This window comes from Oryza glaberrima, chromosome 11 (genome assembly GCF_000147395.1).
Source record: "Oryza glaberrima chromosome 11, OglaRS2, whole genome shotgun sequence".
NCBI lineage: Eukaryota > Viridiplantae > Streptophyta > Magnoliopsida > Poales > Poaceae > Oryza > Oryza glaberrima.
This window is the reverse complement of record NC_068336.1, coordinates 868,654-894,515: the sequence shown is the minus strand read 5'-3', so window position 1 is coordinate 894,515 and position 25,862 is coordinate 868,654. Positions and strand designations below refer to the sequence as shown.

Sequence of the window (25,862 nt, the reverse complement as noted above, 5' to 3'; positions counted from 1 at the left end):
TTGGGGCTCGTACAACGTATGGAGAGGAGAAAAACGTGTCTTGTGATCTTGATTGTGTAGAGGAAGAAATTACTATTCCGAGTGCAATTTGCCTCCGCCGCCGCCGCCGCGGCGCCGTGTCGAGGGATCCCGATTTATGGATGTAAATCGCTGTTTCTGATCGTGATTAATGGTACGGTGGCCCAAACCATTTCAGGCCCTACTAAACAGTGGGCTCAACATGGGCCGAAATCTCGGCCTCCGAAAGCCCATATACAATTGCCTTACCTGTCCCCACCTGTCACATGCCTCACGCAGCAGAGCTCAACACAACTCAAGGCGGCATTTCGAAATTCGAAAACACCAACCGTTTCAAATCCTCCTCCTCACCACTCCCAACGTCTACTCTTCCCCCAAATCCCTCCTCCCCATCGCGGCGCCGCCGCCGCTCCTCCTCCGGCAGCCAGCCATGGCCACGGTTACGCCGGGGGTGCTGCTCAAGCTGCTGCAGGCGATGCACACCGACGACCGCGTCGCCGGCGACCACCGCTCCCCCGTCCTCCAGGTCACGGCCGTCGTCCCCGCCCTCACCGCCTCCACCGCCGACTCCCTCTGGCCCTCCAACGGCTTCCTCCTCCAGCTCTCCGACGGCCTCCACTCCACCTACGTCCAGCCATCCTCCGCCGACGCCGACGCCCTCGTCTCCGCGCGCCCGCAACTCGTCGGCCACCTCGTCCACCTCGACCGCCTCCGCTTCGCCCGCCCGGTGCCCCGCGCCGTCGGGATCCGCCCCGTCCCGTCCTCCCGCAGCGTCTCCTTCGTAGGAAACCCGGAGCCGCTCGTCGCCCGCCCCGCCGCGTGCTCCCGCGGCTACGTCATCCAGCCCGGGTCCCACTCCGACTCCGCGCCGCCGCTCATGCCATCCGGTTCCGGCAATGCGGTGCAGTCCGATGCAACGGATGCCGTCAAGAGGATTGTTCTCGCGCCCAAGAACGTCTCCGAGGCCGCGCCGCCGCCCGCCGTTTCAGCCGCCAAGAGGCGGTTCTCGTCTCCGGCGCCGTCCAAGCAGCGAGATCCGTCGCCTTCGGTCAAGGGCGGCGCGTCACGGCCTTCGTCGCCCTCGGTGAAGGGCGCTTCCCGAGCGTCCTCACCTGCGGTCAGGGGCACGCCCAGGGCGACGTCACCAGCGCCTTCCAAATGCGTGGTGCCCAGCCTTGTTTCGGCCAAGGAGGAGAATCGCCGCACGGCGAGGGAGCCAGCGATTATCGTGCCATCGAGGTACAGGCAGCCGTCACCGGTAGGAGGGAGGAGAGGGGCGGCGTCGCCCGCACCCGGTGGGAGGCGCGCGTCACTGTCTCCTAGCTCCCGGAGGCTGTCCGGGGAAGGTAGCAGCAAGAAGAAGGTCGGGGTGTTGGTGGCTGGTATCTCCAAGATGACGGATTTGACGAATGGGTCGGCTGTTAAGCCGGGGAGGAAGAGCTGGGACAATACCTCAATCGCAGCAGCGGCTGGCTCTGTGATGAAATCGAAGGTCAAGGTGGATAAGAGTACTATTCTGAGGACACAGGTCAGTATCATTTTTACATTTGTGTTGCAATTGCAATCTTGGAAATGTGCTTGCTATGCTACTATTGCTATATACTTGTACATGCACTGCACATTCATCTTGTTGTAGTGAACAGACAAATAGTACAACTCTACTTTGAACAGGCTAATCGTAGTGAAAACAGTGGTTACTTCAAATGCTTGATTCAGTACATATATGAGAAATGGCATGATTTTCTTGCAGTTACTTAAAATATTTATAAGTTTATTGAGGAAAGAGAGAATTTAAAATACTGGTATTTATTTTCTTTCCATATGCAATGACAGCTAGTTGTTATCTTTGAATTGGAGTCATGTAGGTGCCCTTCGCGACCATCATCACCTTTTTGTGTAACTGCAGGAAGCAATGGCAAGACGACTGAGTGATGTTACAACAGAACTATCCAGTAACGATGATGATTCATCTGTAGATGAGAAGCCAAAGCCACGGAAGAAGATAGAGTCACCTGCAGTAAAGACGAAAGCAATGGCTCCAAAAATTATGCTTCATGATCCTAAATGGACCGATGGAAGCATTCCATTGGATGGAGTTTCTGATGTGCTCTCAAAGATGGGAAAGGTAAGCACTCCCAATTCATCTTTGTTAGCAATGATCAAGTCTTGTCGCAGTTCATTGATCCTTGAAACACCACCTCTTCTCTGAATTTGCAGGAAGCCACTGAACGAAGAGACGCAGCAGCAATTGCTGCAGCTGATGCTCTCCAGGAGGCATTAATCACTGAATCCGTAATCAGGAACCTAAGGTAATTAAAAGCCGACTTGTGTCCTCGGAATTTCATTCAGCACAAAAGTGGTTTTTCCTAACACTCAGCTTGCTATTGTCCACAGTAAATTTTCTGAACTTACTTCAGCATCGAAGACCTCCAATCCCCTTCCAACAGTTGATATCTTCCTTGCTGTCTATGAGGATACTCTCAAATGGAAGAAAATTGCTGAGTCTATATCCACCAATAGAACTGAAACTGCATCATGGGAGAATTCAGCTACTCATTGGGTTGAAGCAGCATTGGCAACTGATCTTGAAGTCCTAAAGTTGATGAATAAGGCACCTGAATCGCTCTCTCGGAAAAGGGGTGCTGATAAGCCAAAGGCTCCCTCGGTGGTAGAAGCTCCAAGAACAACCATATCCAAGAGGCAATCACATGGGACTTCTGCAAAGGTCCAGTCAAAGGTCTTACCGACCTCTACAGCGAGCTGCGCATGGAACAAAACTCAGGGCGTGAATGAGACGGCTGAGCTTGCCACGACCTTGTGCCGTGAGATGCATACGTGGTTCCTGAAATTTGTGGACGAGGCAATGGATTTGGGTTTCCACCTTTTTGAAGATCAGAATGTTGCAAGTAGGGGAAAGCAGAGCAGCCACATAACAATGGTACTGTCCCAGTTCAAGAAGATCAGTGACTGGTTGGATGGAGTAGGCAAGATTGCAGAAGAGGCTACAACTAAGGATAAGGTTGAGCAGTTGAAGTGCAAGATTTACGGGTTCGTCATCAATCACATGGGATCTGCATTTGATAGCTCGGTCTCGATTTCATCAAGGAATTGAGGAATGCTTAAAGTAAGCCTTTAAGTTTCTTCTCTTTTATTTTTGTTCATTGGGGATGGGATCAAAGCTACATAATTCTATGACGAGAGGTCTGCTACAGTTTGTAGAAGCTACTCCTTCAGTTATTACCTTTGGTTTTGCCTTGTGAATAAGTTGTTTGTGAAATGGTTCTTGTTTTATCGGTTACAATTATGTACACTTGATAGTTTAGCTTGCTGTAGTCTGAGTGAATGACTGACTTGTTAGAGCTACAAGATTTCATTCTTACATCCTTGCAAATATTGTGCTAGGATTTATGGTATGTTAATTTGATTGGTGCCCAATCTTTTCATAACAAAGGTTAGGCAATGCCTGACATGCCACAAAAACTGCAGCTAGTACAATATGTGCCAAGTATATTTGGAATGCCGACACATTTTGCTAGCCGAAGAAGGAAAACAAATCTTCAGTTGCTAGAGGTCCTTCCATGTTGCTAATTTGCTATAGATGCGGGTGAACCATTTGGTCAGAATACATGAAGCTGTAGAATTCCCTTTCTTGTCGAAACATTGATGAAGGATAGGTCTAACTCCTGAACCTTTCAGCTGACTGGTCCTAATGATTAGTTGGGTCACTAATGTCAAAGTGATGCTGCACCTGATTATGGTATACAGGAGGTATTGGTGCCAATTCATCTTTTCAATTGAAATTTGAAAGGGACCCTTAGAACTTGACAAAAATATTTTATTTGATGTGCTTGACGCTTGGGAGGCTGTAGGCTGAAGTAAAATCAAACACCTACAGAGAACTCCCTTTCAGATATGTTATTGTAAACTGATTGACTGAGGCAGAAATGCCAAAATGTCTTAGCGTTGTTGAAAAGGAGTTTTATCCAAACTAGTATTACTATGATACTAGAGTAGAATTATTGAACTAACAGTCCTCACCAAATTGAAGTCTGTGGCAGTTGTTTCTGTTCCTTTGTTTTCCTTGATGTGGTTGGAACTTGGAAGGCAGATTTGCTTGAACATGAAGAGCTGAACAAAGACAGCCCTGTTTGTAACAAACTATAGTAATCAGATAATTCAGCTGTTTGGTTGTGCAGAAGGTATATTGACCATGCAGGGTAATTGAGCTGATTGCATGAACTTGTTTGGTAAAAACTATTGTGTATAAAACTATAAATCGTGCTCCAAACTCTTGAGCGGATGCTATTAGTGGGTGTTTTTGATTGGACAATCTGAGCGGCGAGTAGTGCAGTACTATGTTGTGAAGAAACACTAGTGCTGGATGCTGCTGAGTTGCGAAAAAGTATGATATGGAAGGGAAGTATGGATGTGGTTGGGGCAGCTACTGTCCCATGATGGTTTGTGCTAATGAAGGATGGGGAGTTGATTGCGGGAGGGATGAGTGTGGACGCAGGCAGGCGTTCATAGTTAGTGCTGGATGGTGACAGGAAACGGAACATGAGGACTTGAGAGCTGAGCCTTATGTGTGGTCTGTCTGTGCCTAGTCGAACCCGACAGACGGTGACGCTTTGCCGACTAAAATGCTAAAGCACTCCCTTCCGATTGTACTTGTGCTTGTAGTAATTCTTTTTCTTTTTAACGACGGTACGAATTTGTATTGATAGAGCAAAAGAGTAGTAATTCTGTAGTGATGCAAATTCTGTTTAGCCGTTTCGATTAAAAAATAAGAAGAATTAAACTGATGAAGTGTCCATGATAGCGGACGCACTGGCCGCATCTTACCAAAAAAATTCCATGTCGTCGTTTGTTTAACCGCGAGCAGTGGACATGCCAAATTCTGAGACGCAATGCAACGGCGTCATGCTATGCTTGCAGTTGCAGGCTGATTTGTGCTGCGCATTCGCGTCAACACTCCCATTTATTATGCCAACCAATTCCAAACACCAGCAATACTCTCCTCATTAACTTCTTCCGCGGGACGAGACACGAGAGAGAGAGAGAGAGAGAGCCAACCGCACACTACTTGAATCCAATCCAATCGAATCAAATTACTAGCCTCTCTTCCACGCCACGCACACGCACCCAATCCTCTATCGATCGAGACATGGCCTCCACCACCGCCGCCGCCGCCGGCAACGGCAGCGGTAGCATCCTCCCCACCCACACCATCGCCGCCACGGCGCCACCCTTCAGAACCCACAAGGACGCCGACCTGGAATCCAGGAGGCGACGGCGCCGGCGACGCTGCCTGTGCTGCTGCCTGCTCGTCACCCTGGTGGTACTACTCGTGCTGGCCATCACCTTCCTGGTCCTCTTCCTCACGGTGCTCCGCGTCCGCGACCCCACCACCCGCCTCGTCTCCACCCGCCTCATCGGCCTCTCCCCGCGCCTCTCCTTCCCGGCCATGTCGGTCCAGCTCAACGTCACGCTCCTCATCACCGTGGCGGTGCACAACCCCAACCCGGCCTCCTTCACCTACGCCACGGGGGGCCACACCGACCTCACCTACAGGGGCGCCCACGTCGGCGACGCCGAGATCGACCCGGGCCGAATCCCGAGCCGTGGGGACGCCAACGTCACCATGGCGCTCACCCTCCAGGCCGACCGCTTCGCCGGCGACCTCACGCAGCTCGTGACGGACGTGATGGGCGGGTCGGTGGCGCTGGAGGCGAGCACACGGATCCCCGGGAGGGTGGCCATCCTGGGCGTGTTCAAGCGCCACGCGGTGGCGTACTCGGATTGCCATTTCGTGTTCGGCGTCACGGAGATGGCCGTGCGTAGCCAGCAATGCAGCGACCGCACCAAGCTCTGATTGATCATGTGATTCCAACTTAATTTGCAAGTTTCCAAGCACGCAACGTAAGGTGGGCATGCCACATCGCGACGTGGGACAAGACGAGAAGCCATATTTTGTTGTTTTGTTTACACCACGCAACTGCTACTAGAAGTACATAGAGTATTACTATATTCTACACGGGTGGCACATTAGTTCGTTATTACAGATAGTATAAGATCAGGAATTCAGGATTCAGGACTTCCGATTTTCTTCAGTATTTCTTGATGGGTGTTGGGATTGATTCGATTCATGTATATAACACGGTGTGTCAGTTTTGACATATACGTACATATACAGTATTTCACTATTCTCATGTTTACTAGCTACTAATCCAAAAATTCCTAATCCAAAGCACCAAACTTCAGTTTAACTTTAACAGACCTTTCTCCACAGCATGCCCACAGCGGCAAACTGCCAGCACACACAAAACTAGGCCCGGCGCAAAAAAAAAAAGAAAAGAAAGAAAGAAAGAAAAAAAGGACAGAAAACAGCATATGCTGCTGACTTCTTTTTTCACCAGCAAATACTGAGTTACTAGGATTTAGGATCCTCACATGATCAAACAACAAACATACTAAACATTGTTACAGGTTTCAAAACATATAATGAAGCCACATGTATAAACCAAACGGCCATTTCCAGCAGTTCTGTTTAACCTCATCACTAACAGTCGCATCAAGCAAGCAGCACTTTACATTATCAATCATGATTTTCACTGCTCCACTGGATTCATCACATAAATGAAAATATTTAAGCACGGCACACCATCTCCCAGTTCTTGTGAAGGAAAAATGAACTACTATTGAACAGCATTCAGACGATCCACATCATGAACCTGCAACAGACTCACTAGTTCAACCAGACACAGCTATCCATTTTAAGATTTACAAAAGGTACATGGTCACAGACCACAGCTCCTAATTGTATATGACTAACCCACCTAAAAGGAAGACTGATTAAAGCTTACATGTATAACTTATTAAACTGCCTCCTACTCCTTTAGCATCACTACCTACACGTTTCAGTTAGCAAAGTTACCATATTGGCACAGGGCAACTGAAATTGGTAGCCAAAAACTGCCCCAAAATGCTGTTCCTGGGCAGATCAAAAGGGTGTCAAGATATCACTTATTCTCTTTAACGAATAAACACCTTGGACTGACTGAATCAAAGTCGAGCTTTCGACAAATGCTTGGGCTGAGCTGTACCGCTTTAAGAGGTCGCCTCAGTGGTGCATCTGGGCAGGTGTCTGCAATGCCTGTAAGTAGAGGCTCTAAAGAAGGGGTCTCACAGCTTCCAGGTGAATTAGAACCTATTAGATCCTTTCCAATCGTCTCTAGTGCTTGATTTGAGACAATCAGATCAATAAACATCTTGCAGATCCGTTCAAGAAACTGATCATCCTCCTCAGCATCATCGAATTCAAAACTTAACCTTTTAATAGGGTAATCACCTGAATCAAAACTTAGCTGCCTTCGTGGAGGAAGTTCTGGTGCCTTGATCACATTCTTCTTTGGTGCACAAGCTAACTCCTCTGGTCCTGGAGCAAAAGGATCAAAGATGCTTTCACGCGGTGTCTGACAGCCATACAAAGGATCTTCATCTGCAACATTCATTGAGCTAGATGATTCAATTGCTTCCTTGTCTGGTCTAATCACCTCAGCAACACCACTCTTGTTATTTTCATGATCACATACCATGCCAAGGGATCTTGTGTCCTTATTTTCAAAGGGAGATTGCACAGAAACTTCTTCATCCACACACTTTTCCAACTTTTTTACAACAGGGAAATCACAGTTTGAAACTAGCGAATTATCAGTAACATTCTTATCCACCCCTTGATCCATTTGGGAGTAATGTGGACTCAACCTCTCCTGTAACTTGCAAAATGAAAACCTACAATGAAATAAGGAATAGAAAAATTAAATACCACAAACTAACCAGGACATAACAGAAAATGATCACCGAAACAAACAAGGGACACCCAAGAAGAGTCCAAAAGGTTTCTAGGAGAAAATAAGGCAAAAAGGGTCAATAAGAGAAACTAAAGCAAAATTAAGTGGTTATCGACAAAACACTAGCCCCAAATGTAACTGCAACTGCTATGAATGTAAAATGTGTTCTAAAAGACTATGCAAGGCGCCAAGGTAGTCGTCAGCCACTAATAAGCAGAACTCTTGTTAGAAGCCGAGTGAAATCATCTGATCTAATATAACCGAAGCCGTTTTTGTCGATAACCCTTTTTTTGGCCACATTTCAAACTGTTCAACCATCACTCTGAGTCCAAGTATATATACAACAATTATATATATTTCTTTACTTCTGTAAAAAGAAATCAATTAACCATCAACATCTATTTTATAAAGCACCGTCTAATTGTAAAATGGGAAAACTAAAAGGTAAAATGCTTTCTATGCATAGCTCCTTGGAAGACCTTCACCCACACTTTTTACCTACTATATATGTATCAAGGGTTTATATGCAGCTATGGCAGATACATAAAAGATTAAAAATATTCTCTATAGCCAGCGTTAAACTGAACACCATAGCGAAATACTCAAAGTTGCTATTAGTGGTACCAATCTAGAGTAATAGGCACCCAAGTGCCAAATATGTGTGGTCTCTACACCGAGACCTATTGTAGCCCTATTGGGTGTCTTGGCTGAGACAAATCTTGCGCGCGCCGCCGCTGAACAAAACCATAAACCTTACCCGAGCGCTCGCTCGATGGTGGCGTGGCGCTGCTAAAAAGTTTGGATTTGATCCCTTACACCACGAACAAAAGGGACAAGACTACAACAGATATCTAATCAAGGAAAATAGGGTTACTGTTGGAGTGTATAAAGTGAATTGCCCATCTTTCCCTATCAGCTTAGGCTTTTAGGTGCAACTGGCTGGTGCATGCAACTTAATAGTTACTTACCAACAAAAGAAGAAATCAATCCAATCCAATCCAAGCCCGGATGGATCTTCCAGTTCAACCGAATAGATGAGATTGAGAAGGGGAGCAAACCGGATGTGAGTTCCTTGTTGGCGCACCTGGAAATCAGAATCACATGGTAAAAGAAGCAGATTTAGGGCTTTAAGAGGTGAGGAAAGCCGAAAAATCACAGGAAAAAGAGATAAAGCTCGCTAGAACCCTAACATGTGAAAAACCATAAAAAAAATCCATAGAAAGAAGAGGAGCCTTTTGGATCTGTGTGAGAGAAAGATTGAGAAGTAGAAATGGTTAAGAAAATGGGAAGAAAGAAAATACCTCGTAGCAGCTCTGGATAGGGGCGCGAGATTGGTTTGGGCGGCACCGACCGCGATTGGGATGAGGCCTCCCGCCGCCAAAACAATTCCCCCTATTAAAATAAAACAAAGTTTTCACAAAACACCCCATAAAATAAAACAAAGTTTTCACAAAACACCCCATAAAATAAAACAAAGTTTTCACAAAACACCCCATAGAATGTATCATTTGCTAATTCTATTCCTTTGTACAACATCCAGCGAGCTCAGCTGCACCACTGAGGAATATATGTGAAAAATAAAGAATCAGTGGGTTGAAGAGTAAAATGCACCAAAGGAGGGAAAACTAATTTGGGCGGGGCAACCTTGGCGCGCGTGTAGCAATATAGCAGATCCTTCCCGCGGAATAGGTGTGCCCATACTATACCCCCTCCGTCCAAAAAAAGACAAACTCTAGCAATGAATCTGGATACATGTGTGTCCAGATTCGTTGCTAGGATTGGATTCTTTTTGGGACGGAGTAGTACATATCTAGGGTTGGATATCGAGCCAGCTCGGCTCGGCTCGACTCGCTCTGGCTCGGTAGGTTAACGAGCCAGCTCGAGCTGGCTCGTTATGGCTAACGAGCTCAAATGGCAGCTCGGTAAGAAACTCGAGCCAGCTCGTTGATCTCGCGAGCTAATACAGCCATTTCATCGCTTCAAAGATAGCAGACAGACAAGAACGCATTCTGAAAACAACCGTTCAGCAATCAGATGAGGTAAATGGGTCATCTTATCTGGTTTAATCATATTATCATAAATTCCAAAAACAAAAAAAAGAAGCTTAAAACATCACCTATATCACTATAAAATTAAAATCCTTAAGGTGGAGGTCTCAGTTCAAACAAGAAATCAAGCAACTAGCACTAAATTCTTCACAAACTCACAGATTCAAAGTATCAAGCAACAAGATAGTTCCATCCGTCCATGCATACATACATGGACGCGTGCACGAGCACGACCTCCTCTTCCTTCTCCACGGACCACGGGCATGGGGAGCGAGGTCGACGCCGGCGCCATAGGATGGAGGGAGCAGAGCGTGTTGCCGGCCGGCCGCTGCAACGCGAGACTCTATGGCGCCACGGGTTGGTGTGAGCGGCGCGAACAACAGCGCATCTACGCGACGGCATGGCGGGGCCACGGGTGGCGGCTCAATGCGGCGCTCTAGATGTGGATCGGGAAGAGAAGGGGATGCAGCCGACGGGAGAGTGGAGAAACCGATGACTGGTCATGGGTTTCTAATTGTCTTTGGGCTTGCCACGGGCGAGATGGACCATGGGGCTGCCACCAAGTTGGCCTCCTATCTGCTGAAGTTTGATTTTGCTCCCTATGCGCCCAGCTCGTTGAGCTCGTGAGCTGCTCGCTAAGATGTTAGCTCGGCTCGTTAAGAAAATGTAACGAGCCGAGTTAGCGACGAGCCGAGCAAGCTAACGAGTCACGAGCTTTTCGTCCACCCCTATACATATCATCATTTAGGTGAAAAATGAGTTCTTTTTTAGGAAAAAAAAATAATGGTTGTGATCACTCGGAAATCTATAGGTGCAAATAATCATAAACTAAGTGGGTTTGATGTGTATACTACGTTGAGGGCTTGAGGCCAGTTTGCAGGTTATCAAAGACCATAATGATTAAGAGACAGTTAATTTTCTATTTTTCTTGTTTACTGGAATTTATCTATTGCAAGCAAAATACCCAAGTTTCTTGCAATACCTAAGTTTCACGACGGGTGAAGATCACAATTATAACTTTACATACCTTGTTCCGCCATTCATCTCTTCGTATGAAATGCGTCAATGAGGCCAAAGAATAAACATACGTTTGTTCTGTCATTTATCTCTTCATATGAAACACACAAGTGAGGTTAAAGAATAATCCTGTGAGATTTTGATACCTAATTCTACCAGTATAAAGAAGTTTATGTGAAATACATATAAACTTGAGGGCAGACATAAAAATAATTAAATGAATAACTTTTCGTAATATTAACAAAATGAAAGGGTTAAAAATGAAAGATTGATGATGAATTCGAGATATTTTATCATCTAATACACATAGATGGAATCCGTCCGGTGATGGTGGAGGCATTATCCAGCCTCTCTCATTGCAACTCGCGAGGGATGGTGGCGGTGCTCCCGTAGCCAACCAACCCCCCTCAGCATGATGGACATCCTCCCTTAGCGCGGGGTAGCAGTGCTCACCTGGCCCTAGGCAGCAAGGGCAACGGTGCTCCCCTGTCCTTAGTAGACGACAATGGTGACGCCAGCAGCCTCCATAGGCGGTGAGGACGGCAGTGCTCCCCGTCCACCCTAATCGGCGATGGCAAGTGTATGAGGTGGCTTGCTAAGATACAAGTGTACTATACTTTCTTGTGTTTATTGAGTTGTTTGAATTTTTGGTATTTTATTATGAAGTTCTCGTCTTCTACTATGGTGAAAAGCTCGTATAACTGGATAGTGTTTGCAGCTTCATCTATTCTCGTTGCCCATTTTTTGTCATGTTCCTCAAATTTTGAAGGTTTTGGATCGGAAACCATGTGGACATGTTTGTTTTCCTCGAACTCTGAAGGTTTTGAGCCGGCCATGAACGAATTGGAAGCATTTGAGCCGGCCACGAACGGATTGGAAGCAGTAGCGGACATATTGCGCTTGCCGTGGGAACATTGCGGACTCTTCGTGATCCGGACGTACGCGGGGAAGAAGGGAATCTGACAAAAATACATGCACGGGAACAAAAGCTAGACAGCGGGCAAAAAAAATTCCCGGAAGCTTTAAGTATTTTTTTTATGCAGGTATAAATATCCCTATCAGGATTTTGATATATGTCATTTCCTTATTTCTGTTGTCAACATGTTTTTATTAGAATACACTTAAGCCAAATTACATGATGAATAGATGGAACTGTATCTATCATAGGCTATGCCTAGTGCTTCACCTAGGCGCCTTTTGCCCGCTCAAAACTATTGGTAGTGTAACTAGTTCAATTTCCACCTTATCATCATCCACCTTTGCCGGTCCTCCTATGAAGTCCCCGTGAGTCTTCACACGTATCTACAAGTCTTCCTCCACTCTCCTCAGCGTTCACCCATCTCCACCAGTCTTAGCCTATCTTGTTGGGTCTTTGTCTGTTTTCGTTGGTTTATGCCCATCTTTCTAGTGCAAAAACTTCCGAAAATGTATTTCACATAATTTCCTTAATAAATAGAGAATATTCGTGAGTAGTACGTAGTTATGGACTAGTTAAAACATAATAAGTTATTTCCTACAATATTATGACGAGTATACCATTCATTAGAAATGTCACGCCCGGAATTTCTATCCAAAATTCCAAACGCTTACATGTGTGTGAACCCTCGTCCAGGAATCAGCCGAGGCACACAATAACAAATTGATAATAGAGTATAATTATTACTCTAATTAATAAGCGAATAAAATGTCATTACAGAGGTAGATAGGCCCTCTCAATCAATAAAGATCTAAGCAGCGGAAAATAAGATAAACGGCGCAGATGACTCCACTCCACAGGCAGCTTGACCAGGGCTACACCTAATCCTCCACACCATCAGCATCACTGTAGAACTCCTCCTCTGATGAATGATTGCAAGGTGAGTATATGACATACTCAGCAAGCCACACAGCAAATATGCAAGTGCACAGGATAACAAAGGATGGCATGGTAGGGTTTCATTTGCATAAACAGCATTTAATAAACATTTCAGAATTTAATAAAACAGTTAAGTAATAATTAAACAATATTAATCCAACACTATACAACATAACCTGGTGCATAGGCCCAACCATTCTGTACAACCAATCCCGGCTGCACAGTTCTATCTCCAAACCAGGAATATACCATTCCAAACCAGGAGCTAATCAAATTATTACCAGGTATAGCATCTTTTATTATGGTGAGAAGTGTGAGACTAATCACGAAAGACATTGTTAGACCCGCCCATAACCGCGGGCACGGCTATTCGAATAGTTTTACTCTGGCCAGAGGTGTACCACTGTACCCACAAGACACAGCTCCACAACATGTCACCATGCGCCTCAGTACCACCACGGTACCTTGGAAAGGAACTGTGACAATACCCCTCGCACAACACAACTCACCACAGTGCACCGTTCCTGGATCATAATCACCCCCTTATAAAACAAGGCATGGACTCCCCATCGACCCCCGTGGGCTTATCTCCGCCACTTCTCAGTCTGGTGCCCCGCAATGAACCATGCTATATAAAAGGTAAAGCCGTTGCCCACGCTGGCTTGTGGTTGGCACGGTTAATGTTTCACAACCGAAACTCGTGAACCGGTCCTTAATTGTCATGAGCACGACCATCAAAACCATGTGCTCACAACCCACCATTATCAAGTTTTAGTTGGCACTTTAATTAATTAACCAATCACGATTGACCATCGTGAACTATTATTAAGCCATCATTAAATAATAGTGAATCATAAGTTATCCCAATAGTGTGCTAATGTTTCTAAGCATGGCTAAGCAATCATATCTACTATCTAGCTGAACCAATATATAAAGCTCAACTAGTCAAGTTATATTAACCCAAGGTATCAAGGAATAAAGTAATTAAGAACAAAAGGGCTATAACAAACAATAGGTTAATTCCACCCAATGACATTCAAAAATAAATGCAATAGTTGAATAGAAACAATAGCTTTAAACGGAATCAACATGCTCAAAGGGTTGTTTGGGATCTGTGTGACTTGCCTTGCTGGCCTTGGAACTCTTCAAATTCTTCTCCTGCAAACTCAGACTCTTCGAGAACGTCGGAATCTAAAGAGAAAAGAGTAAAATCACCCAAACAGCAAAAAACAAGCATGAACAGTACATGTGGATATTTTTAACATGTAGATCTCAATTTTAGAAAAATTTAGAGACTTGAACCAACTAAATCCGAGCTAAGATGAAGTAGTTATGAATTTTTAAAGATTAAATCGGATTAAAACACTTATATGGGTTTTAATTGAATTATGACGCAATAATGAATTATTTTTGAAAAGGAAAAGGGAATTATTGCGTCAGCGGCTAGGGTTCGCGGCGGACCGGGTGCACGGCGGCGGCTCACGGAAACGAACGGCCGAGATCGATCCTATCCACAACGGATGGCCCAGATCTAACGGTCTACGACCAGTCTATGACGGACGGCAACGATGATGTCGGCGATGACGTCATCACCGGCGACGGCTTGGGCGCGCAAGCTCGCCGGCGAACGACGGCGCGACGACGCGAACGGAGGACACCAACACGTAGAGGGCGACGCGGCGAACTCACCGGTGACCAAAACAACGGCGGAAGATCCACGGATGGCGACGGCGTCGAGGAAGAAGCGGCGGCGACCTTCGGCTTGACGACGACGGCGGTGTTCCGGCGGTCGACAGCGACGGCGGAGGGGCGGACGAGGTCGGCGACGGCTTGGCGATCACGACGGCGGCCTTCCCGAGCGATGACGACGACCGGAGCGGCGGCGACGCACGACTGGACGAACGGCGGCGACGGCGGCGCTAGGCTACACGGTGCTAGGGCTCTACCGGCGACGAGAGGCGAAGGCGAGGGTGGCGGCGGGTAGCGGCGGGCTTGGGGTCCTTTTATAGGGGCAAGGAGGCGGCGATGAAGGCCCACGGCGACCGGCGACGCGATGGAAAGGTTAGGGTTCGGAGAGAAAGAGAAATCCGATTCGAGATCGAATCCACGGATTTCCAAACGATTTTAGCCGACGATTCCAAAAGAGAAAAGGTAGAGGGGATCCCAAAGATCATTTCCCCTCTATTGATTTCACCGGGAAAGGAAAGGCGCGGCCGAATTGGAAAGGCGGCGGCGGCGCTAGGGTTCGAGCGGCGGGCGGCCGGAGGTAGACGACGACCCGACAGGCGGGCCCCACCTGTCAGCGTCCGAGGGCGCGCGGACGCGGCGGCTGCGGGCGGACTGGGCCGGCTTGGGCCGGGGAGAGAGAGAGAGAAGGTTTTGGGCCGACTTTCGGCCCAAAGCCAAAAGAGGATTTTAAAAACCTTTTTCAATTTAAATTATTCATTGAATGCAATTCCATTTATTAAAATATTTCCTTAGCTCAAATAAATCCCAGAAAAATCTAGGAATTATAGAATTAAGCAAAGTATTTAATAAGATTTTATCTGGCCCACTTTTATATTGGAATTTATTATTTTAAAAAAAATAGATCTTATCTTCTAGACTTTTAAAATCATTTCTAATAATTCCAATTAAACAACAATTTATATTTTTAGGATTTTTAGGGTGTGACAAGAAACTTCCAAATACCACGAGTGTTCCATTTGTCACAAACTTCCAAAATACACTCAAGCAAATATACTTCAAAACAAATAAAAATATGCACATATCACCATTAGCTAGTTCAAATTGGTGAAGAAAAGTGTGACAAACGCTTTTTATCAGTTTTGTTTAGATAAATTGACACTAAAAATCGCTATCAACTACTAAACGAGGAAGTTATCAAATGAGATCCAAGAAATATGGGCAACATAGCACGAAGCGTTCACGGCATCTATGTTTTGAGGTCCCGATCCTTGCAGCCTTTGCTTTCGGCTCTGATTGGTAGATTTGGAATTGGGATGACTAGATGAGATAGGGATAATGGAAATTTGGAAAGATTTAATTTCACCTCCTTTTCAATAATTACATAATCTTTTTAATAAAATAAATAGTTAAACATATGTCTAAGAGTCAACTGATAAAACAAATGGCCAAATGTAAAAAACCATGCGTAATACATAAATACTATTTCAATCGTGTGTAATACATAAATGAAGGGCAATGCACGTAGGTTTATCAGTCCATGAATGAAAATTATATTAAAATATATATATAATGTCAGAAGTGGGATTTGAACCCACTATAATGTCAGAAGTGGGATTTGAACCCACGCCCTCGTTAGAGGACCAGAACTTGAGTCTGGCGCCTTAGACCACTCGGCCATCCTGACCTCAGTTTATTTTTCACCTGATGTTATCTAAACTATTAATTGACAGACGAGAAGTAAAAGTTGCATTCCACAAATAAGTAACACTTCAATCAGTGTACAGAACTGCAGACTGTAGAATATACTACTGTTTACACTCGAGTTGCAGCATTGTTGCAAACACATACCAAACAGATATAACAAAGGGAAAAGGGAAACATTTTATATAACCTTCAAGAATCTCAAGTCAGAGCTCTCTAAAAATTAATGGAACACCTTTCCCAGGCTCGATGGTCAGCCTGAACGCAGGGCAATGCACATAGTTTGGAGAAAGCTTGAATTCAAACTTGGGCAGCAGGAGTGACAGAACAACCTTGAGCTCAACCATGGCTAGATTCTGGCCGGCACATGTCCGGACCCCAACGCCGAAGGGCATGTACATATGAGGAGGTTTGCAGGCCCCTGCTATGCCGTTGGCGAACCTGTCCGGATCGAACTTGTCGGCACTAGGACCCCATACTGAAGGATCCCGGTGAGCCATCGCGATCGGGATCCAGATGTTAGTTCCTTTCGGTATGTCGATGCCGCCAGGTTTCATGTCATTCAGAGCTTCCCCGGGCGACGAAGGAGGCTGGTGGGTACAATCGGAGTGTCTCCTGGATCACCATTGTCAGCTGCACAAGTATCAACAGCACACCATTGTTAGCTGTAATCTAATGAACGGATTGTTTTCATCTCTTCTGTTACTGGAAGAGGATGAGAGGACAAAACATACCTTTTTCAACTTCCGTAGAATGTCAAAATCTAGTGGTCTCCCTTGACAAATGTCAAGGGATTCCACCCGGGCACAGGACTGCCGTTCATGGTGTGAAGCTAGAAGCATCAAACACCAAGCAGCCGTGGTCGAAGTTGTCTCATGCCCTGCGAAGTAGATGTTTTTGCAGTTGTCGACGATGAAATCCTCGGGCGTGCATGAAGCAAAGGGACCATCCTTAGAACCTTGAATAATGGAGTGCAGGAGATCCTTGTTTACTGAGGTCAATGAATCATGTTCATATTTCTTTGATATGTTTAAAATGAGGGTACGGATGCTACTATCCAGATTCCAGATCCCTCTTGCTCCTTGTTGGTAAATACCTAGTCGGCCCAGCACAAAAATAAAGGAAAATCCTTAAATGATTAACCAATTACAATAAGATGATAAAACATGAGAAGCCACTTATTTTCATATAATTATTCTCATGCAATGGCATGGATTGGAAAATACATGTTATGATACTCTTGGATCTACTGTAGTATCTCACGGATTCTAGATAAAATATCATTTTTTAGGCCTTATATCCATTTAGAATGATATGTAGGAATTGCAGGTAGATCAGACCAAAATGGGGCATGTAAGTTAGCCCAGACAAAATAGAAGCTGTATATTTCTCCAAAAGGTTATTCTGATACTGCTGCAAACCAAAACAGTAACACATTATCTGAATTATAGTGATTTCAGAAGTTGAATCTGGGCAGCTACTTGGGTATTGAAATCATTCAAACTAAGCATTATCTAAAAAAAGAGCTCAACAGAGGATTTTGAGCAGTTCAAAGACAGCATTCTTTTGAGTTTTAAATTGTCTCAAATTGAAATATGTGCCACAGTAGTACATGTGTAGTTTCTGAAATATACCTACTTCCAGGAACACCAATGAGCATACTTTGTTTTGCCATTGCTTTCTGAAGTTGTCGTATTTTTATGAAAATCTCCTTGCCTTCACTAAAGCTGCTTCCAAAACAAGCCCTTGATATGACATCAGCTGAAAAGGTTCTTAAGAACTCATCAACCACAATCTCTGCACTGCCTCCTCTGTCCTCAACTTCATTTTTCCATGAGTTCAACATTGACATTGCAGCCTCTATCATCAAATTCACCATTCCCTATGGATGTCATTTTAACAATAAATTGAGTTTTAGTATATGCTACATGTAGTGTACTGGAAAGTTGCTCCAAGAAAAATATTGTTTTTTGACAGAGAGATCCATGGCCCAATACAAGTGCCTGCAGATAATTACCTTAACCCTTTCCATGAATAGTTCAGGTGCAATCACTTTTCTCTGGTGTACCCATAGATCACCATTTGATGTCAGAATTCCCATACCAAGAAGAGCTCCACGCTCCTTTTGCAAGTAGCAAGGTTTTCCAAGATCCAAAGATTTGCAGTTGGCTAGCTCCTTCACCATGTTTGGATCAGTAACATTTAAAACTTGTATGCTTCCAGTGGAATACAGGTAGACGGAACCTAACACAACATCAATGTTTCAGGAACTTATCAGCTTTAATTTTAAATATGAAATGCACAAGGCATCCGTCGATGTTCTAAAAATAAATCTATTAGGACATGGTTACAGAACATAAAACAAAAGAATTTACAGTAATTTAAATAGCTTATATGTATTAGAATTAGATTAGATTTGTATAGTCTAAGTATGTCTCGTATTTGTATATATCTCTTATTTAAGAGTTTGTTGTAATCTCTATTGTATTTGGCTATATAAATATAATCGCCCCCCTCGTTGGGAAGTGTGGCGTCTCATAATTTTCTACATGGTATCAGATACCGGTTTCCCTCTCCTCTCCTAATTCGCCGGCTTCTCTCCACGTGTTGCCGCGATTTTTCGCCGCGCCCTACCGACGCGTTTCTGCCGCTCCCGCGCCGCGCCCTGCTCGCCGCGCCTTCCGCATCGCGCGCTCTGCCCCACGCCGCGTCGCGCCCTGCCCCACTTCGCGCCGCGACCCAGCCGCACCCTTGCTCGCACCACGCCCCAGCCACGCCCTAGCCACGCCACTTCCTCCTCTGCGCCATGTCTACCGCTTCCACCACTGCTTCCGCGACCATGTCGTCCTCGACGTCTGGCTCCTCCGCCGGCACCACTGGAGATTCTGCCGGCGCCATCGTCATCAACCCTTATGCCACTGTCAATGTCAAGACACACATCCCGATTACCCTCGAGCTTAAGCATCCTAATTTCAACAGATGGAAATCCTTCTTCACTTCCATGTGTGGCAAGTCCGGACTCCTCGCTCATATTGATGGTACTGCTCCTGCTCGCCCTGAAGATCCGGCTTGGGAACAAGCTGATTGCTGTGTCCGGGGTTGGCTTTTCGGTTCTGTTTCCGACGCGATTCTTGATGTCGCTATGGAACCGGACCAGACAGCCCGTGATCTTTGGGTCTGTTGAGTTGTGATCCAAATTCATTTGCACTTAATAAAGGCCAGCTTCTGCCGTACGGATCATCATCCCTTTTAGGGTTCCACTATATATATACCTCTTGTAAGCCGCCGTGCGGCGATGTAACCTTACCTCAGATATAGTGAAGATATTTTGCTGGCTGGCGCCCGTGGTTTTTTCTCTTCTGTTTTGGGAGGGTTTTCCACGTTAAATCTCGTGTCTTTTGTGATTGATCTATTGTTCTTTATCGTTTGTTCGCCTATCGTTTCCTAACAGGGTCTCCATCGACGACATCTTTCAGGCGAACAAGGAACCATGCGCCATCTACCTCAGCCACGAGTTCCACTCCATGACGCAAGGCGATCTCCCCATTGCTGATTACTGCCAGAAGGTCAAGACTGCTGCTGATGCCCTACATGACGTTGGCCACCCCGTCACCGAGTCCTAGCTCGTCCTGAACCTGCTGAGCGGCCTTAACTCCTGCTTCTCCAACACTGCCGACAACTTTGCCGGTGCTCCCGTTCTGCCTTCCTTCGCCTCTGCGTGCAATACTCTGTTGCTGAAAGAGCTTCGCCTTGCCAACGAGCACAAGGTTCAGACTGAGACAGCCATGGTGGCGGCTGTTTCCTCTGCTTCCTCTTGCTCCTCCGGTACCTGCGCCACTACAATTTCGTCCCAACCTCGCGGTGGTGGTGGTGGTTCCAACAATGGCAAGCATAACCAGCGTCGCAATGGTGGCCGGAACAATGGTGGCGGTGGCGGCAATGGTCGCCAAAACAACTCCGGCAGTGGCGGTTACAGAAATTCGGGTGGCAACTCCTACCAACAGCAGCAGGCCGGTCTTCGCCCTGCCGGCCCGTGGTTCTGCTTCAATCCATGGGCTGTGCAGGCCTCTACATGGCGCCCTCCCAGCAATCCTGGCAACAGTGCTGGCTACCTTGGCCCGTATCCTCAAGCTCACACAGCTTTTGCCGGTTCCTATGTGTCTCCACCAACTCCAGGATGGCCTCCAATGCCGCAAGTCTAGCCCAACTGGGATCAAGCTGGTCTCATTGCTGCTCTCAATCAACTGTCCGTGAACAGTCCAAGTCCATGGGTGCTTGACACGGGAGCTACATCGCATATGTCCTCCACTGACGGTATCCTCGTTACACGCCTCCCTAACTCTCATACCTTCATTACCGTTGGTAATGGTCATACTATTCCGGTTATATGTCGTGGTACTTCTTTTCTACCTATAGGAACTACTAGGTTTGCTCTTACAAACATCCTTGTCGCTCCCTCCTTGGTTTGAAACTTACTTTCTGTTCGTCGATTTACCCGTGACAACAAATGCTCAATTGAATTTGACGAGTTTGGTTTTTCTGTTAAGGACCTTCGAACCCGGCGCGTGATTCTTCGCTGCAATAGTCGCGGGGACCTCTACACTCTACCTACTGCCGTCCCTGCCATCACGGCCCACAGCTTCCTTGCCGAGTCATCCACCTTATGGCATCGTCGCCTTGGTCACCCCAGTCCAGCTGCAGTTCAAACTGTTCATAAATTAGCTATTCTTTCTTGTACTCGGTCTGATAATAAGCTTTGTCATGCGTGTCAGTTAGGGAAACACACGCGTCTTTCTTTTTCTAGGTCTTCGTCTAGTATTTCTTCCCCTTTTGAGCTTGTTCATTGCGATGTATGGACCTCTCCAGTCTTGAGTTTGTCTGGTTTTAAATACTATCTAGTGTTGCTTGATGATTTCACCCACTTTTGTTGGACTTTTCCTCTTCGTCATAAGTCCGATGTTCACCAGCATCTCGTCGAGTTTGTTGCCTATGTCAAGACCCAGTTCAGCATGCCCATTAAGTGCATTTAGGCCGATAACGGTACAGAGTTTGTTAATCATGCCACCACTTCTTTTTTTGCTAGCTGCGGTACCGTTCTTCGCTTGTCTTGTCCATACACTTCTCCCCAAAATGGCAAAGCCGAGCGTGTTCTTCGCACTATCAACAACTCCATCCGCACCCTACTTATACAAGCTTCCATGCCTCCTTCCTATTGGGCCGAGGCTCTAGCTACTGCCACATACCTACTCAACCGGAGACCTTCCACTTCTATTCGCAACTCTATCCCATTCCAACTCCTGCATAACAAGCTTCCTGACTATTCCAACCTTCGAGTCTTCGGTTGCCTTTGTTATCCCAATCTTAGTGCCACGACACCTCACAAGCTCTCCCCTCGTTCAGCAGCTTGTGTCTTTCTTGGCTACCTGGCCTCTCACAAGGGTTTTCGATGCTTGGACATCTCTACTCGTCGTCTTTATATTTCCCGCCATGTGGTTTTTGATGAGCAGACATTTCCCTTTGCGGCCATTCCCCAGAATGCCTCGTCTTTTGATTTTCTTCTACAGGGTTTCTCCACCGCGGTAGCTCCCTCCTTTGAGGTTGAGCGTCCGCGACTTTCCTCGGTGACTCCCTCCCCTGAGGTTGAGCAACCACTCTCCGATGATGACACTTCAGGCGATGATCTTTTCCAGCTTCTGCCTGGACTTCGGTCTTCTGCTGCCGGCCGTCCTCTTGTCGGCTCTCCTGTCAACGCTCGACCTCCGAGCGGGTGTGCTAATGGTGCTGCTAACGGCTCTTCTTCATGTACTCTATCTTCGGTTATGGACTCTCCTGCTGCTTCTACAGTGCGACCAGCTCCATCTGAGAGACCAACTACATCGCTGATTTCTCCCTATCGGCACACCTATGTGCGCCGATCACAGCCGGCACCTGCAGCTATTCATGGCCCAATTCACTCCTCTCGAGCGTTTCGCAGTGCTACGGATCAACAGCATCAGACAGGTCACACCATGGTGACTCATTCTCAAACCGGACATCTCCGACCTATTCACCGTTTCACTTATACAGCCACTCATGATGTTGTTTCGCCGGTTCCATCTAACTATCGTAGTGCCCTGGCAGATCCAAATTGGCGTGCGGCTATGGCTGACGAGTACAAGGCTCTTGTTGATAACAACACCTGGCGTTTGGTACCTCGTCCTCCTGGTGCTAATGTGGTTACAGGAAAATGGATTTTCAAACATAAGTTTCATTCCGATGGAACTCTTGCTCGTCACAAGGCACGGTGGGTTGTCCGCGGCTATTCTCAACAGCATGGGATTGACTATGATGAGATTTTCAGTCCGGTTGTTAAGCCTGCTACTATTCGTGTTGTTCTTAGTATTGCAGCTTCTCGTTCTTGGCCTATACATCAGCTAGATGTCAAAAATGCTTTTCTCCATGGCAACCTCGAGGAGACTGTGTATTGTCAACAACCATCTGGATTTGTAGATCCCTCCGCGCCCAATGCTGTTTGTTTGCTCCAGAAGTCGCTTTATGGATTAAAGCAGGCTCCTCGTGCATGGTACCAGCGGTTTGCGACATATATTCGTCAGTTGGGTTTTACATCCTCGGCTTCTGATACTTCTCTCTTTGTTTACAAAGATGGAGACAATATCGCATATCTGCTCCTATATGTTGATGACATCATCCTCACTGCTTCGTCCGCTACTCTACTTCAGCATATTACTGCTCATCTTCACTCGGAGTTTGCCATGACAGATCTTGGTGACTTACATTTTTTCCTGGGTATTTCTGTCACACGATCTTCTAATGGTTTATTCCTTTCTCAGCGACAGTATGCAGTTGATTTATTGAAGCGTGCTGGTATGTCTGAATGTCATTCTACTGCGACACCAATTGATGCTCGGTCTAAATTGTCTGCTACAGATGGTGCTCCTGTTTCTGATCCTACAGAATATAGGAGTCTTGCGGGTGCTCTTCAGTATCTTACCCTAACTCGCCCCGAGCTTGCTTATGTTGTTCAGCAGGTGTGTCTATTCATGCACGATCCTCGTGAGCCTCATCTTGCTCTTATCAAACGTATTTTGCGTTATATTAAGGGCACACTTCACATTGGTCTTCACCTTGGTACTACACCAGTTGATTCTCTGACAGCTTATTCTGATGCTGATTGGGCTGGATGTCCTGATTCTCGTCGCTCCACATCAGGATATTGTGTTTTCCTCGGAGACAACTTGGTCTCATGGTCTTCTAAGCGTCGGACTACAGTTTCTCGATCCAGTGCCGAGGCTGAATACCGAGCTGTAGCACATGTCGTTGCTGAGTGTTGTTGGTTACGACAACTTCTTTTCGAACTTCATATTTCGCTTACTTCGGCAACCGTTGTTTATTGCGACAATGTTAGTGCTGTCTACATGACTGCAAATCCAGTTCATCATCGCTGAACGAAGCATATTGAAATTGATATTCATTTTGTTCGAGAAAAGGTTGCTTTAGGACAGGTTCGTGTTTTACACGTTCCTTCCTCTCATCAGTTTGCTGATATTATGACCAAAAGCTTGCCAGTTCAGTTATTCACTGAGTTTCGGTCCAGTCTTTGCGTCCGTGATAATCCCGCTTCGACTGCGGGCGGGTATTAGAATTAGATTAGATTTGTATAGTCTAAGTATGTCTCGTATTTGTATATATCTCTTATTTAAGAGTTTGTTGTAATCTCTATTGTATTTGGCTATATAAATATAATCGCCCCCCTTCCCACGTTGGGAAGTGTGGTGTCTCATAATTTTCTACAATATGTAATGAGGGTAACAATGAGACTGGTCGACAAGATGAGACAGTATATGGTACACCATCAGAACGTATATGAAACCATGAGCTATCCATAAACAGGCCCCAATCAAAGAAATTATGTTTCGATGGTTGCAGAGCGAACTACCATCCAAAATACAAAGGTACCTAAAACTCTCTGAATTCAAGTTTGCCTCACCCCAAAATAAAAACAATCCTGTTATGTGGGACAATAAAAAGAGAAATTTTAGAGAAAAAATAAGTCAATATCAAAATTCCAATGAATTATGTGTAACATCGAATATAAAGATGAATTAATAAACTTTATTTTACTGAAACTATTATGCACTACAAGTTTCTTAACGTACCATAAACCCTGCTCCAGTGGAGGAAGTAAGGGAAAAGAGTTGCCACATAATTTGATGAAAACATGTCGGTACTCCCTACTTCTTGTTCATGTGCTGACTTGGCCAATTGCTGGATTCTCCTCATCTCTGGTATGTTTCCAAAGAGAAAATAAGGCTTGGGACCCCTCACTCCTTGGCTCCTCAGTTTCTGCCTCAACCGCTCTGGTCTTAGCCATAGAATGATATACACATAGGAGAACAGAAGGATACAGAGGATGATCGGAGGTAGAAGTGCTAGCCATTGTTGTGATGAGAATAAAAGCTCCATTTTTGTGTGTATGTATCTGGGTGTGTGTGTGTGTGAGAAGAGGGAGACTACATGTTCATAGCATATTCATATACTGTATATTGCATATTTGCTGGGTGATCCATCTCCATGTGAAGCTTGGAGCTGAAAAGGACATAAAACTGCAAAGAAGCGCCTCACTCACTCTGAGCAGTTAGCATGCAACGATCATACAACACTGCAAATTTACAACATAGAAAAGAAATCCAAGGTTAGTGGTAGAAAAACTTAATTCAACATGCATTTTTTTTAAGGCAATCAGGGTCTGTTATGACCAAATTATTCACATGGCATAAAAAGGAACAAGTTGGGGGTGTCATATATCTTCAACAGATGATGAGGTTGGGCAATAACCTTCTAGTAAAGAGCTTTCAACAAACAATAAATTAAGACTTTTCGGCATGATGTTGCATGATAGTTTAGCCCCATTTCTTTGGCAAGAATTGCACAAGATATAATAGCCTAGAGGCTGCTAGAATAGTGAGAGATAACATCAATTGGTTGCTTGAATAAAAAACTACGGGCCTCTGCTAAGAGTAGAGGACTCAATTCATTCCCCACACAAGTTATTAAAGGAAGTTTTAGCATGCACTAAAGAAAATAGATGAGATGAGTGAGGGCACGCACCGTGGCATTTCGAGCTCAACAATTGGGCTCTGTGGCTCTGCAGCTAGCAGCTCCATGCGAAGACCATGCTGATGAGTTGATTGATTACAAGGATCAGCGTGAGAGGAGGCGGCGATGATGGAATCGGATGCAAAGAGGACGAGCAAACCGACTAATAGATGCAGTCTCCAGAAACAGCCATGTCTGTCTACTTGCTAAGTGCTAAGTGTTGTCACTTTGCTAGACTCCCATCAATCCACGCTTGGACCCACACGTCAGTGACAAACCAGACAAATGCCTTTTCTTTCTTTTCTTACAAAAGGGAGTGATGGCCTCTTACTTTTTCGACCCAAAAGAATGAATCGCAACAATGTTCTCACATTGAGAATTTTCAGAATATGCCATCGAATTCGCACTACTTTCAGGATATGCCACCTAATTTGTGCTATTTTCAGAATACGCCATCGAAGCACGAATTTCCTTCGTTCCGTGCCACTCCGTCTCTTCCATCCGTAGCGCCGTCGTCTTCTCCGTCCGGCACGTCCGGCGCCGCCGTCGTCAGTTCGCCACCGCCCACGCTGGCGTCCGTCCGTCGCC

The 25,862-nt window shown here is 45.8% G+C and overlaps 4 protein-coding genes and 1 non-coding gene across 6 annotated transcripts; 2 read left to right on the top strand and 3 right to left on the bottom strand.

The window, feature by feature from the left end:
* The first annotated feature begins 252 nt into the window (after positions 1 to 252).
* On the top strand, positions 253 to 3,282 carry LOC127753803 (uncharacterized). The gene is made up of 4 exons (XM_052279229.1): positions 253 to 1,546; positions 1,925 to 2,143; positions 2,236 to 2,327; positions 2,413 to 3,282. The coding sequence occupies exons 1-4, from the start codon at positions 449 to 451 to the stop codon at positions 3,128 to 3,130; spliced, it is 2,127 nt and encodes a 708-aa protein (XP_052135189.1). The 5' UTR covers positions 253 to 448; the 3' UTR covers positions 3,131 to 3,282.
* A 1,579-nt stretch (positions 3,283 to 4,861) lies between these two features.
* Positions 4,862 to 6,298, top strand: LOC127755917 (uncharacterized). The gene has a single exon (XM_052281527.1). The coding sequence runs from the start codon at positions 5,183 to 5,185 to the stop codon at positions 5,888 to 5,890; it is 708 nt and encodes a 235-aa protein (XP_052137487.1). The 5' UTR covers positions 4,862 to 5,182; the 3' UTR covers positions 5,891 to 6,298.
* A 257-nt stretch (positions 6,299 to 6,555) lies between these two features.
* On the bottom strand, positions 6,556 to 10,380 carry LOC127755916 (uncharacterized). Of its 2 annotated transcripts, none has more exons than XM_052281525.1 (4): positions 10,128 to 10,380; positions 9,170 to 9,260; positions 8,837 to 8,952; positions 6,556 to 7,809 (listed from the first exon to the last, which is right to left on the bottom strand). In XM_052281525.1, the coding sequence occupies exons 1-4, from the start codon at positions 10,316 to 10,318 to the stop codon at positions 7,038 to 7,040; spliced, it is 1,170 nt and encodes a 389-aa protein (XP_052137485.1). In that variant the 5' UTR covers positions 10,319 to 10,380; the 3' UTR covers positions 6,556 to 7,037. The 2 variants fall into 2 exon arrangements, with proteins under 2 accessions (XP_052137485.1, XP_052137486.1); XM_052281526.1 differs by having other exon boundaries at positions 10,076 to 10,257.
* A 5,697-nt stretch (positions 10,381 to 16,077) lies between these two features.
* Positions 16,078 to 16,161, bottom strand: TRNAL-CAA (transfer RNA leucine (anticodon CAA)). Its single transcript has one exon. It is a non-coding gene; the product is annotated as a tRNA-Leu (tRNA).
* Positions 16,162 to 16,384: 223 nt separating this feature from the next.
* LOC127755399 (cytochrome P450 714C2-like) lies at positions 16,385 to 25,395 on the bottom strand. Its single transcript, XM_052281072.1, is given in 8 exon segments — positions 16,385 to 16,750; positions 16,752 to 16,811; positions 16,913 to 17,249; positions 17,251 to 17,274; positions 17,813 to 18,060; positions 18,196 to 18,422; positions 24,335 to 24,837; positions 25,287 to 25,395. Coding segments are annotated over 7 exon segments (1,569 nt in total). The 5' UTR covers positions 24,642 to 24,837; positions 25,287 to 25,395.
* Positions 25,396 to 25,862: the final 467 nt, after the last annotated feature.